Below are 14,336 nucleotides of genomic sequence, written 5' to 3' on the forward strand. Positions count from 1 at the left end.
TTATGTGGGTGGCTCAGGACTGAAAAGGATGTGTGGGCATAGCAGTTGCTTCTGGCTACAAACACTGGCCCATGACAACATTGTACATCCACTGAATGGACGAGACACAGATGGATGGGTGGATGGTTTCTGTGTCTGGAATCTATGTAATAGATCTATTTGTTAGTACTCCAGAAACAACGAAAATCTCAAGAGTTGAACCATGGGAAATCACACCCTACGACGACTGTTATAGTTGCTCGGGCCCAGAAGTGCCGATGGCGCCAGTAAATGTCATGGCTGTGCATGCCATTTTGAGAGAGTGAGGGGGAATCAAGGACCACATGTAGCACCTCTCCCTTACTTACTGATTGAGGATCAGATGCAAAGGTTGCCTGCAAGTGTAAAGATTATGTGCATACATTCTCTTATTAGATGATTTAGTGTCTTTGGCTGACATTTACCTTTGGAGATGCCAATCTCGGCACTCCCCCTTTCCATGAAAATGCTGCTTAGAACCATTAAAATGATTCTTAGTTGCCGTCAAAAAATGTATGCATTCATTGATTTGCTTTAAGAATTTAAGCCGATGTTTTCAATCAGAAGTTTTTTTTTTTTTTTTTTTTGGAATGTGATATCATGGCTTTAGGCATTTTCATGCTAGTTGTCATGTTATTTACAGTTATTTTGATTGTTTTTTTTTTCTCAAAAGAGATGACATGCATTTTTTTTCCAAATGCCCATTATGTATGGATAGATTTTTGTCCTTTGTTTTAGAGCCCAACCAATATATCATATTGTTCATTATTATCGGCCGATATGAACCTGTCGCCGATATATCGTTATATATGGTCATGGCCAAAAATATCTGCACCCTTGGTAAATATGATCAAAGAAGGCTGTGAAAATTAATCTTCATTGTTAATCCTTTTGATCTTTTATAAAAAAAAAAAAAATACATAAATCTTATTAAAAAATATATATATATCAAATTAAAGTTAAATAGTGTAAATTACATCGCTAATGTCATATAAAGCACATTGCAACGCAGTGTTACAAATAATAAATAACAGATTGGATATTTAAATAATAGCAGTTAAATGTATAATAAAAACTAAGCTGAAAATTTTATATATATATATATATATATATATATATATATATATATATATATATATATATATATATATATATATACTGTATTCTAAAAATAGTACCAGTTAAAAGTTTGGACAAAGAATATCGGACAATATATCAGTATCAGCCTTTTTTTTTTTTTTTTTTTTTTTATAATATCAGTATCATATTCGGCTCCATAAAAATTGTTCAAGCTCTGATTGTTTTATCTCAGACTTTTAATGTTTTTATATATATAAATGCCTCATAAACTAAATAATAGTGAAAATAATGAACTCTTTGAACATTTGTGTCAAAATAAATTATTTAATTAATTTAAAAAAAAGCTGCCCCTCATCTGTAACACCATTTCCTACAATCAACATTCTGTAAGTGTAGGCCTACTTGTATACTGTGGAGACAAAAGTGTAAAAGGTGTATAGTGAAAAACATGCTTAAGATGCATTTTTGTATTATGCAAAAAGGTATTAATTTTTTTATTTGTCTTTAAATTATACGTACAATTTTAACTTATGTAATTTACCTTAGCAAGAGTTATTTCAGTTTGATATTTTATTAAAAAAATGTTCAGAATGTCATTTCCATCACCATCTTTATTCAGTATGCTGTCAAACACAATATGTATCATTTGAAATGTAGTGGACAAAGAATGTTCATGACCTGACAAAATATTAGACAAAACTGACAATTTTCCTGTGGTAGTCTGCATGCTGGTCAACTGTTGGACATAGTCAGCAGGCAAATTACATAAAAGAGTGTGAAGTGTTGTGTTGTTTGTTTATTTATTTATTAATTTATTTATTTATATTTTTATCTATTTATTTTAATTATTCCTTCAGATTTTGGGGTCAAAAATTATCCAGATATGTTTTTGACAGATTGCATGACATTCACCCACAGTTTTGAAACACAGTCCATTATGTGGCCCACGATCACTTTATCCCAGTGGTGAAAAACTGTGCCTCTGGACACCTGCTACTTTGCCTGAGGACTGTGCAAGTGGGCTAATAACCGGGTTGGTCTGAAAGCCGTGTAAGTGAAAAGTTCAATATTTTTTCACCCACCCAGTTGACCCCATTTACCTCTGCAAACGCTCGTCATTCAGAAAGATGGATGAGTGGTCCTAGTCACTGGGCTGCTTGCTTATTAAAGACCTAATGGAGTACATACCAGACACGAGTAAGCCTTCAGTGAGAAAAGGCCACCATCTGTCTGTCTCTCTCTCTCTCTCTCTCTCTCTCTCCTTCTCCTTCTCTCTCTCTCTCTCTCTCTCTCTCTCTCTCTCTCTCTCTCCTTCTCTCTCTCTCAGTTGTGTCATGATAAAATGGTCCTATTCATTATTCCTGCTTACTCCGTTGTACCCAGAGCATGTGTGCTTTGTATTGGTTCTTGTGTTTTGTTGGTAATTGTAGGGATAATGATGTTTGTTGGGAAGGAGGGCGCAGACAGATGAGAGATCATTGACTGTTCTGAATAAACAGACTGCAGAAAGGGCACACTTGAGCGTACTGATTGCTCGATGTGCGTCACTGTCAATGGACTCTTTGTACCGTGAGTGACTGTATATTCATGATGCTATTGTGAATTAATTAATGTTGTTTACGGCAGGTAATCTGTTACAGGTATATTGAATAGTTTAAATTTATGGTCTCGGATCCGAGGCTGAATGGTTTATGCACACTGATAAACACATTAAGTTCTGAATGCTCATGTGAAAGCTTTTCTAGCTCAGCTTTTGTATTTACTTTATTATAAATCAGTAATAATAATAAAAAAAATTACAATTCCAAAGAATATTTTAATAGCACATGAATTGGTTTGGCAAATTTAGTTTTTTACAGGAAATTGCTATATAAATTGATATTCATTTCAAGATTTGATCAATTAGCCATATTCATAAATTTTATTATTTAATAATATTATAATATTATTTAATAATAATAAAAAATAATGTACCTAACTTTTAGGAGTACACATGTTTTTTTTGTTTTTTTTTTTGTTTAGTTTTTTTTTTTTTATTCAGGAAGGGGCCATTCACATAGAATGTGTTTTTGTGTTCCAATGCACTACTTTTCTGTTGCTTTCTATCTAAAGCGCTAGACTGATATGTATGACCCATTGCCAATTGTGTCTCACATCTTTTAGAGCATCTCGCACAAGCTCTGTGTTTTTTAGATGCTGTGTCAAGTTAAAGGAATTTCAACTTTTACATGCAGCACTTCTCATCAATGTCAGTTCCAAAACAGTGGACCAGTCAAAAGACCCCAGAGGTACATGTTGTAGTTACTGTAACTAGTTACCTTGGCGACCTGGCAGAGGAGGCATTCTGCACTGCCCATTTGTCTGGCAAACAAACCAGACCCGGAGAGTGGATTAACATCACTGGACATGAACTTGAATGGTGTGTATTGATGTCCTTCTGATTCATTTTTTGTGTACCAGTCAAGGATGCTGATCGGTTCATGTGCTGCTTTAACGGAGGAGAAATTGCGATCTGTCACAACATATTAAGAGCAGCCGAAATGGTATTTATTTGCATTTCTTAAAAAATGAATACATTTTAAAGTTGACACTGGTTCAATACTATAGAACCCATTATAATCAGTGATGCTGTCTAAACTTGATGCGGTGTGACCTAGCGGCAACATCCCGCTCTCTCTTGTGAAGCCGACAAGGAAGTGACTTAAACTGTAATTTGTCAACAAGCCCCTGACAGTAAACTGCTGCCTTTTTCTATCTATGACGAACTGACACAAAATTCAAATGATTTGCAACGGTCGCTTTTCCGCGTCCAGTGTAGACAAACTTTAGCTGTTGTGTCGCAACAACTGTCTCATCCGGTGTATACACCGTGTGATACTTTGTTTCATGGTTTGTCAGAAATAGCAACAATAACTAAAGGGGGCAGGTCTTTGCGAAGAGTCAATTGATCAAAAGTGACAATAAAAAATAAAGACTTACTCTGGCATTCCTGTCATTATGGGGACTTCCCATTATGGGACGTAATGGTTTTTATACAGTAAAAACTGTATTTTCTATCCCCTTTCCCCTCTACCTACACCTCATACTTCAGCATTTTTAGATTGTCAAAAAATATATACCTATATATATATGTATATGTATATGTATATATATATATATATATATATATATATATATATATATATATATATATATATATATATATATATATATATATATATAATTTCACGGGCACCTTTTTAGTACCTTCTCCTAAAAAAACAATGGCTATAATTGAAAATAACAAATATTTTTCAATTCAAGTTTATTTGTATAGCGCTTTTTACGATACAAATCATTACAAAACAACTTTACAGAAAGTTGCGTTTCTACAATATTTAGTAGTAGCTTCTAAGTGATGACTGTCAGTTTGTGTGCATATGACATGATTTTTCTGAAAATTTAATACAAGACGTAGTCAGCCAGACAATGAACATTATTAACAGCAATTATTATATGATGCAATCACACTTGTAGCAATATTTGTTAGTTCTGTTTGTTGATTCATGGTTAGCATCATCTGGGGTTCTCTGAGGTGTCGGCATCTTTTCTCAGGTGTTCTGGATCCAGACTGGAGCTTGTGTATATCCTAGTTACCACAGGATGTAAATCCCGTGGCAAAACAGTGAAACAAATAGAGACACCATTGGCATAGCTGCTGTTCCAACAAAGTAAAATTAATTAGTTTAACCCAAGCTAAAGAATAAGAATGCACATTCAATCAGATGCAACTGCAGTCACAATTTAAGAGATGCATTATTCGAATGTTTGGCGAAAAAGATGCGTTTTTAATCTAGATTTAAACAGAGAGAGTGTGTCTGAACCCCAAACATTATCAGGAAGTCTATTCCAGAGTTTGGGAGCCAAATGTGAAAAAGCTCTACCTCCTTTAGTGGACTTTGCTATCCTAGGAACTACCGAAAGTTCAGCGTTTTGAGACCTTAGGGTGCGTGATGGATTGTAATGTGGTATAAGGCTAGTTAGGTACACAGGAGCTAAACCATTTAGGGCCTTTTGGGTAAGTAATGATAATTTGTAACTGATACAGAACTTAATAGGTAGCCAGTGCAGAGACTGTAAAATAATTGGGATAATATGATCATATTTTCTTGACTTGGTAAGGACTCTAGCTGCTGCATTTTGGACTACCTGTAGCTTGGTTATTGAAGATGCAGGACAACCACCTAAAAGTGCATTACAATAGTCCAGTCTAGAGGTCATTACTGCATGAACTAGCTTTTCTGCATCAGAAACAGGTAACATGTTTTTTAGCTTGGTGATGTTTCTAAGATGGAAGAATGCAGTTTTTGTAACATGGGAAATATGATTTTCAAAAGACAAGTTGCTGTCTAATATAACACCCAGATTTTTGAATTGCAAATTGTAATCTACAAGATTCTGTGTACAGTTTTTTTGGTCCAGTAATTAATATCTCTGTCTTATCTGAATTTAATAGGAGAAAATTATTGGTCATCCATTCTTTTACATTTTTAACACACTCTGTTAGCTTAGATAATTTGGAAGTTTAATCTGGTCTCGTTGAGATATATAGCTGAGTATCATCAGCATAAGAGTGGAAACTAATCCCGTATTTTCTAATAATATCACCAAGGGGCAACATGTATATTGAAAAAAGAAGGGGACCTAGGACGGATCCTTGTGGCACTCCATATTTTACTGGTGATAAATGCGATGACTCCCCATTTAAATAAACAAAATGGTAGCGATCAGACAGGTAGGATCTAAACCATCTTAGAGCCTGCTCTTGAATACCTGTATAATTTTGCAATCTATGAGTATGTCATGATCTATGGTGTCAAATACAGCACTAAGATAAAGTAAAACTAGCAATGAGATGCAGCCTTGATCTGACGCAAGAAGCCGGTCATTTGTAATTTTAACAAGTGCAGTTTCTGTGCTATGGTGGGGCCTTACTATTCATTATTATTAAACGTTGATGGAATATTTGAATCAGGTGGCGTCTGGTTATTTGTTAATTTAGCCACTGTGCTAAATAAAAACCTTGGATTGTTTCGGTTATTTTCAATGAGTTTGTGGATATGCTCCGCCCTGGTGTTTTTTTTAGAGCCCATCTATAGCTGGACATACTGTTTTTCCATGCAATTCAAAAAAATTCCAAGTTAGTTTTTCTCCATTTGTGTTCAAGACTATGCGTTCCTTTCTTGAGAGAGTGAGTATTACTGTTATACCATGGCACAGTACGCTTTTCTTTAACCTTGATGGGGGCAGCAGCTTCCAATGTATTAGAGAAAATAGTGCCCATGTTGTCAGTCATTTCGTCTAGTTCATGTGTATTTTTGGGTACAAATAGCAGTTGAGATACATCAAGCAGGTTATTTGAGAATCTGTCTTTGGTGGCTGGAACAATAGTTCGTCCCAGACGGTAATTCTGAGCCATATAGTTAATATCAGTGATACTCAGCATGCACGATACAACGAAATTATCTGTAACATCATCACTTTGATGTACGATATCTATATCAGTAAGATCAATTCCATGCGATATAATTAAATCTAGTGTTTTATTAAAATGATGAGTGGGCCCGGTGACATTCTGCTTGACTCCAAAAGAGTTTATTAGGTCAGTAAACACAAGTCCTAATGCATCATTTGTATTATCATGAATATTAAAATCTCCCATGATTAGCACCTTATCAACTGTAGCCAGAAGGTCTGAGAGGAAATCTGCAAATTCATTCAAGAATTCCGTATACGGCCATGGTGGTCTATACACAGTAGCCAGAGCAAGAGATACATTCGATTTCTTTTGCATATCTGACAGTGTAACATTAAGCAAAAGTATTTCAAATGAGTTAAACCTGTATTCTGTTTTCTGGGTAACATTGAGAATATCACTATATATTGTTGCAACACCTCTGCCACGACCAGTCTGACGGGGCTCATGCTTATAACAGTAGTTTGGTGGAGTAGACTCATTTAGACCAATATAATCATTTAGTTTTAGCCAGGTTTCAGTCAAGCAGAGTATATCAAAACTATTATCTGTTATCATTTCATTTACAATAACTGCTTTGGGTGTGAGTGATCTAATATTTATGAGCCCAAACATGTTGTTTTTGTTCATTTACTTTAGATTTTTCTGGTTTAATCACGATAAGATTTTCTCTAGATCCTACATTCAATTTATATTTTGACCTCACTATTCATGGAACAGACAGTCTTAATAGATTGGACATCGCAAGAACTTCTATCATTTGAGCGTGTAGAACAAAAATCATCATAATAGTTATTTGAGAACTGGCTTACTAGTCATATGGAGTGAAGTGTCCTGGAGATTTTTGAAGGTAGATCAACTACATCTAGCTAATAATAGCTAGTTCTCTCTGTAGCTGCTTATTATGGACAAGTGTGAAGATGGCAGTGTTTACCAACTGATGGGAAACATCAGTAACTAGTCTCGGCAATAGCAGCCATATTCATTCTTGTAACTTGATTAACCTATGGTCAGTGATAGACAGTAGCCTCGCTACAAGCAGTGATGCTAGTAGTTTAACTACATTTCTCAGTAGCATTGTAGTAGCGTTGCTGTTTGTTTATTTATTTATTTATTTATTTTACAGTAAATTTCTGGCAACCACAGCTTTTCCGGGCATCATAATCATGTTTAAAATGTGAGCCTAGTAGAGCTTCTCTCTTGACTGAATGTTTGAGCATTATAATCTAATAATCTTATTCTGTGATTCCCAAAAATGCTGTCTAGGTAGGCAGCTCACTAGGTTTGTACACACAGGCCCTCTGTTTCTCACTCTTGATACATTGTTGTGTTTTCCATCTGACTTTTTCCCTCCATCAATCTTTCACTCTTCCATCCTTTCATCAGCATTATTTCTCTTTCTTTTTCACTCGTCACTGGATTAGTCAAAGGTCATTTTCCCAGCTGACTGATCTTGGCACGATGGAGCGTTCACACCTCAGCGGTCTTTTTCAGTGCCAAAACCCAAATGCACGCACAAGTGTCGCACTAATGAAGATGAAACGTGGGTCTAGTGCCATGAAGTAAATGTGTGTGTCACAAGCTAAATGTGTATTTGTGTGTGTTTCCCCCAACAGGCTTGTTAGAGAGAGCCGTCTCCTGCCTGCTGTCTTTCAAGTCATAGAGGTAAGTGTGCTTCTGAATCTTCTGGTTTCCTCACTGTCTGTTTGCTTGATTCATTTATTTGCTTGGGGTTTCTACTCTGACTTCGATAAATAATGGAATTACCAGAAAATTATAAGCTTTATGAAAATCAGAAAACATTACGTTGGAGACATTAGCCATGTTGCAGAAATGCATCAAAGTATTTAAGACAAAGGAATAGATTGGTGGAATTATATCAGTCCTAGATGGACCATAACTGTTTTGGTCATTTTAAAGACATAATTCACTCAAAATGAACTTGGTCATTTACTGACTCTAAACCTTTACACTGTAAATGTATTTTTTTTTTTTTACTTATTTGGAAGCATCTTCTCGCAGTTCTTTTTAATTTTTTTGTAACTAGTGTGCTGCAGTCCAAGCCTTTTAAAACCATAGGATAAGTTTTTGTAAGAAATAGAAGATAATGAAATATTAATAAATATATATTCACTGCATAAATTAATGTTTAAAGCAGTTAATTAAATTTAACAATAAAAGTTCTAATACATTTCCTTTTCAAACCGACAAATAAAACTGCCAATCAAAAGTTTTGAAACACTTTACTGTGACTTTTAATTTAATGTATTCTTGTGGTACTGACCCCAAAGGTTTGAAGTGTATTTGAAATGTTTATTTAATTCTGATTCAAAATGTTAGTTAAATGTAACAATAATCAAATATATAGAGTATTATTTGCACACGAGGAGGAAATGTACATTCAGCTTACACTATGCATTGACACACACAGTGGCTGTCAGCAAAGCAAATGTTAAAAGGAGATTTTAGTCCACATACTTTTTTAACCATCATTACATGAAATACAACTGCATAAAAGCATCAGCGAGTGATGTGAAATGAGATGTCTTTGACTTTACTAAATAAATAAATAATAATAATAATCGTAAATTTCAAGTTTGAAACATGATGACAGAGATTTCCAGGGTTCTTACGCAGCTTGGAGAAGAATGGAATTTGATTTAAGCAATTTTCATGTCTGGAAAAGTTTGGAAAAAAGAAAGCAGATTATGGAAAAATATTAGTGTAATAATAAAAACTTCCTAATCATCCGGAAGGAGGAGGCGGGAACCGGCGGACAATCCAATAACATTTTAATAATTCAAAATAAACACAAAACAGCGCATAAATAAAAACCAAAAGAATAAAATATGGCCCAGGCCTGGTCCTCTCTCGTCCTTCACTCGTCCGTCGCTCCAGTTTTATATCCTTCCATCTCCTCTGTGGGACTCAAGACCGGTGGTGGGGCGCAGGTGTCGCGGATTTCCCAATCACTCTACCGGCCTCGCTCGTTCCCACATCTCTCGGCCCCGCCCCACTCGTCACAATTAGCATTTCCATATTTCTGCCCCTATTTAGTTTTCTATAATAGGAAATGATACATGTAATGAAAATAAATGTGTCATACAAAAATTTGTATGTTTTTTAGGCATCTTTGCAAAAAAGTTATATATAGTTACAGTCTTTTCATAGACCATTGAACTTGTCAAATAAAACAATGCACACAGCTGAATTGTGCCATCAGCCTATTTCTTGTCATGGTTAATCTGCCGCCACAGAGGATGCGTTAAATTAGACATTTGGCCTTGATATTACAGGTACTACTCTAAGGAAAGCCTAATTTTTAGCAAATACATCTCTATTAATCCATGTGCATCCAAGCTCTCATTTTCTTCAAAGTAAAATGGCATTAATGCACAAAGGAAATGTTCTAGTATGTTAAACTAGAAAATGTAATCCGTAATCATGCAAAAAAAAAAAAAAAATCCCTTTCTTGTGTACATGCAAAAGTCTGTATACAAGAAAACCTATGAAGATTCAGAATCAGAAAGAGCTTTATTGCCAAGTATGTTTGCGCATACAAGGAATTTGTTTTAGTGACATAAGCTTCCAGTACACAGAGACACCAACACACAGACAAAAAAAAAAAAAAAAAAAAAAAAAAAAGAAAGGTAGTCAAATAAATAAGTGTATAAACAATTGTGCTATAAATGATAATGGAATAGGATTGAAAAAGATGCAGGGATGTACTAGGATGGAGGGGTAACAAATAAATATAAGGATGTTGCACTTTTGTTTGCATAAGCATAAGTGGGGAACATTTAACTGTTCATGAGGTAGATTGCCTGGGGGAAGAAACTGTTTTTGTGCCTTGCTGTTCTGGTATTTGCGGCTCTGAGACGCCGGCCAGATGGCAAATGTTCAAAGATGGGGTGACTTGGATGTGAGGGATCCAGAGTGATTTTATGAGCCCTTTTCCTCACTCTGGATGTATACAGTTCTTGAAGGGTGGGCAGGGGAGCACCAATAATCCTTTCAGCAGTCCGAACAGTTTTCTGTAGTCTTCTGATGTCTGATTTTGTTGCTGAGCCAAACCAGACAGTTATAGAAGTACACAGTACAGACTCAATGACGGCTGAGTAGAACTGTTTCAGCAGCTCCTGTGGCAAGTTAAACTTCCTCAGCTGGCGAAGGAAATACAACCTTTGTTGGGCCTTTTTTACAATGGAGTCAATGTGATTGTCCCACTTCAGGTCCTGAGAGATGGTGGTTCCCAGGAATCTGAATGACTCCACTGCAGTCACAGGGCTGTTCATGATGGTGAGTGGGGAAAGTGCAGGTGGGTTTCTCCTGAAGTCCACGATCATCTCCACTGTTTTGAGGGTGTTCAGCTCCAGGTTGTTAAGACTGCACCAGACAGCCATATATCCATTGAGTTATTATGTAAATGAGGCAGTGGGGGTCTGACCTATCAGAGTGCAATGTGTAATTGGGTTTGCAGAGTTAATGGAGTGTGGATTTGAGGCTTTTTCAACAGCATGTTACATTCTCATTATTGGACCCTGCATCGACTGTTAACAGTCAAAACACCCCACCTCCCCAAACTCACAAACACACATACATACTTATTTCCAGTAGGCCAATATAAATGGCAGAGCTGAGCAAAAAAATATGCTTTAGATTTAGATATTTTTTTTTTTCTTACAATTTTTGAAGCTTTCTGATAAATGGACATTGTTGAGCTGCCCAGCAGCAATCCAGAGCCGAAAGATTTTCAAGAAGTATCCCATGATTGATCCTTTGACGTTCCTATTACCTGAAGTGAAAAATTACCATTGCATTACAACCACTTTTCAAGGTTAATGTAAGCCATAGTCCCAGAGTGTCTCATGCACTATAATTTAATTTTCCACAGGATATACTTTCTCATGCCAAGCAAACCAAATAAAACTCAGTCTACTGTAAGTATTTGATTATAGGGCATTTTAAGTGCAAAACTTGTATGATGATATAATTTGATACAATTATAAGCCAAAAAGAGGACACAACATTTTAGATATACAGTATAAGGTCCCAATAGTTAAAATCCATATGAAATCAAAATTTACACAATTTTCTTTGTTCCTGCACATTGCTAGTCTAATCCACCCAGGGAAAAAAGGTCTTGGTAATTTTATTTTGCTCTGGAATGGTATTCCTTCTCTGATGATGTCAGTTTGATGGCTCCACTCCCCTTCAACCATTAGTTTGCTTCCAGCAAGAGATGGAGAGTTGTGCTAAAATAAACGTTTGAAATACATCACAATATTGAAGTCAGTGGCAACTTCCCTTTCAAACTTAAGCATTGGTTATTGCATTAACTATAATTAACTAACAATAAACAATGCTTTTGTTACAATTTTCATTATAGTTATTCATACAATAAATATGATTACTTAATAAAAATACAACTGTTCTTATGTTAGCTCATATCCTTTAAATATGAACTTTTTATTTTTATGTATTAGTAAATGTGGAAATATTAACAGATTAAGATATGCTATATTTTTCACTGTTAGTTTTTAACTAATCAAACTAATGTAAACAAATAGAGATTTATTGTAAAGTGTTACCAATATTATTATCATGTAAAGTTAAACATTATGCATGAAAACATGAATACAATATTACAACTGAAAGTCGAAATCAGTGGCACACACCATAATCTTTTCAGACTCCATATTCAGTATTCTCGCTCTTCAGCTTCTTTTCCCACAATGCTCTGCAGTGAGCTGATTGCAGTTCTGTTATCTTCATTTACCTGTTTTCTTTCACTTATGGCCTGTACTCACATTTGCTGCAGTTTTTCTGCAGTTGTGCCGATGTGGTGGTCTCATCTCAGACCTTTAACGTCCATCTGTGTTTGTCTTTCTCACAGCTAAAGCATTTTCTTTGGAAATTCCCCCAGCAGTAACAAGGCAGTTTAGCCCTATTTTATTTGGTCAACTGATATTGTCTTGCAAGAGATTCAATCAAGCAGCATGAGAAGATTATTCAGTTTTAATATCTGGAAAATTCATTTCAAAGCGTGCACATTTTCAAATGGATAAATTCATTAAATTTGAGATCCAGCTCAGCATATAATTTATGAACTATTTTGGAAGTATGTGCTGATATAAAATTCTGGCTATTATCGATTAAAAGGTCATTAGTTGTGCTCATTATGACAGATATTAGTAATTTTATTTCACATACCTAAAATCAGGTTTTGTGTGTGTGTGTGGTTTTTCTGGTTTGCTCTGTAGAGAATGTGTCTCTTTTATATATATATATGTATGTATGTATGTATGTATGTATGTATGTATGTATATATATATATATATATATATATATATATATATATATATATATATATATATATATATATATGTGTGAATATATATATATATATATATATATATATATAAATAAATATATATATATATAAATGTTTTTTTATGATATTAACTAGTTTTGAGATACGTATGAGATGTTTTCTTATGAATTGCGTGACGACTCGGCTGCCTCCCCCTAATTATCATCGGCACCCCATCCCTTAATCGCCGCCCTTCACCAGGCTCTCGAAAGGAGTGGGTGTGTGAGAGAGGAGGGGCGCTGGATGAGCCAGGGCTGGCGGCTTGTGATGGGGCACACCTGATGTTAATGGAGCCTCATCTCCGCCGATGTTTAAAAGCTCAATGCGCCTCTCCTCGAGAGACCGGTCTCTTCCCCGTGCATGCATGCTGATATTCTTCGAACGATAACAGCACCCATTAAACAGCCGTCGGGCCAGGATGCCGGGCTGTCTAGCCCCTTCAAACGCCGCAGCCAGCGAGAAGGATGCAGCCGCTGGAAGAAGCCCCCGCCCTTCGCGTCCTGGACCAAAGAGGGGAGCACGTGCAGCCGCTGGACTCCACCTCTTACCTGGACCCTTCCTTCCTGAGCACTTCCCCACCTACACGAACCCCGTAGCACGACAAAGACACTAGATTCCCTGTTTATTTTGGACACTCTGCCCCTTTTTACATTTATTTCCCTGTTTTGGTTTCTTTTCGGTTACTAAAAGCCTCTCCGGGGCCTGACGCCAACCCCCAATGTGTCTGTCGTTTGCTCCTCCCACCACAATAGTTACAACTAAAGATCAATGTTAGACAAGGTTTTCTTCTGAATGCCTGCATCTCCTTAAGGGTGCTTTCACACCTGCCACATTTAGTTCGGTTGAATCGTACCAGAGTTTGTTTCCCCGTAGCATGGTTGTTGGTGCCAGACGGGACGGTCTGAGTATTTCACAATCTGCTCAGTTACTGGGATTTTCATGCACAACCATTTCTAGGGTTTACAAAGAATGGTGTGAAAAGGGACAAATATCCAGCATGCGGCAGTCCTGTGGGTGAAAATGCCTTGGTGATGCTAGAGGTCAGAGGAGAATGAGCCGACTGATTCAAGCTGATAGAAGAGCAACTTTGACTGAAATAACCACTCATTACAAAAAAGGTATACAGCAAAGCATTTTTGAAGCCACAACACGCACAAACTTGAGACGGATGGGCTACAACAGCAGAAGACCCCACCGGGTACCACTCATCTCCACTACAAATAGGAAAAAGGTGGTGTAATGGTGTGGAGGATGTTTTCTTGGCACACTCTAGGCCCCTTAGTGCCAATTGGGCATCGTTTAAATGCCATGGCCAAGTTTGGAAACATTACTGTTTTTAATGTTTTTGAA

The 14,336-nt window shown here is 36.3% G+C and overlaps 1 protein-coding gene across 2 annotated transcripts in view; it reads left to right on the forward strand.

Moving 5' to 3' along the window:
• The window catches only part of LOC113060110 (serine/threonine-protein kinase ULK4), a 213,504-nt gene that overhangs the window by 117,654 nt on the left and 81,514 nt on the right, over positions 1-14,336 (forward strand). For both annotated transcript variants that reach the window (XM_026228945.1, XM_026228946.1), the window contains exon 31: positions 8,230-8,278. In XM_026228945.1, the coding sequence (XP_026084730.1) occupies positions 8,230-8,278 (49 nt within the window). The remainder of the gene's footprint in view (positions 1-8,229; positions 8,279-14,336) is intronic.

Source organism: Carassius auratus, chromosome 41 (genome assembly GCF_003368295.1).
Source record: "Carassius auratus strain Wakin chromosome 41, ASM336829v1, whole genome shotgun sequence".
Classification (NCBI taxonomy): domain Eukaryota; kingdom Metazoa; phylum Chordata; class Actinopteri; order Cypriniformes; family Cyprinidae; genus Carassius; species Carassius auratus.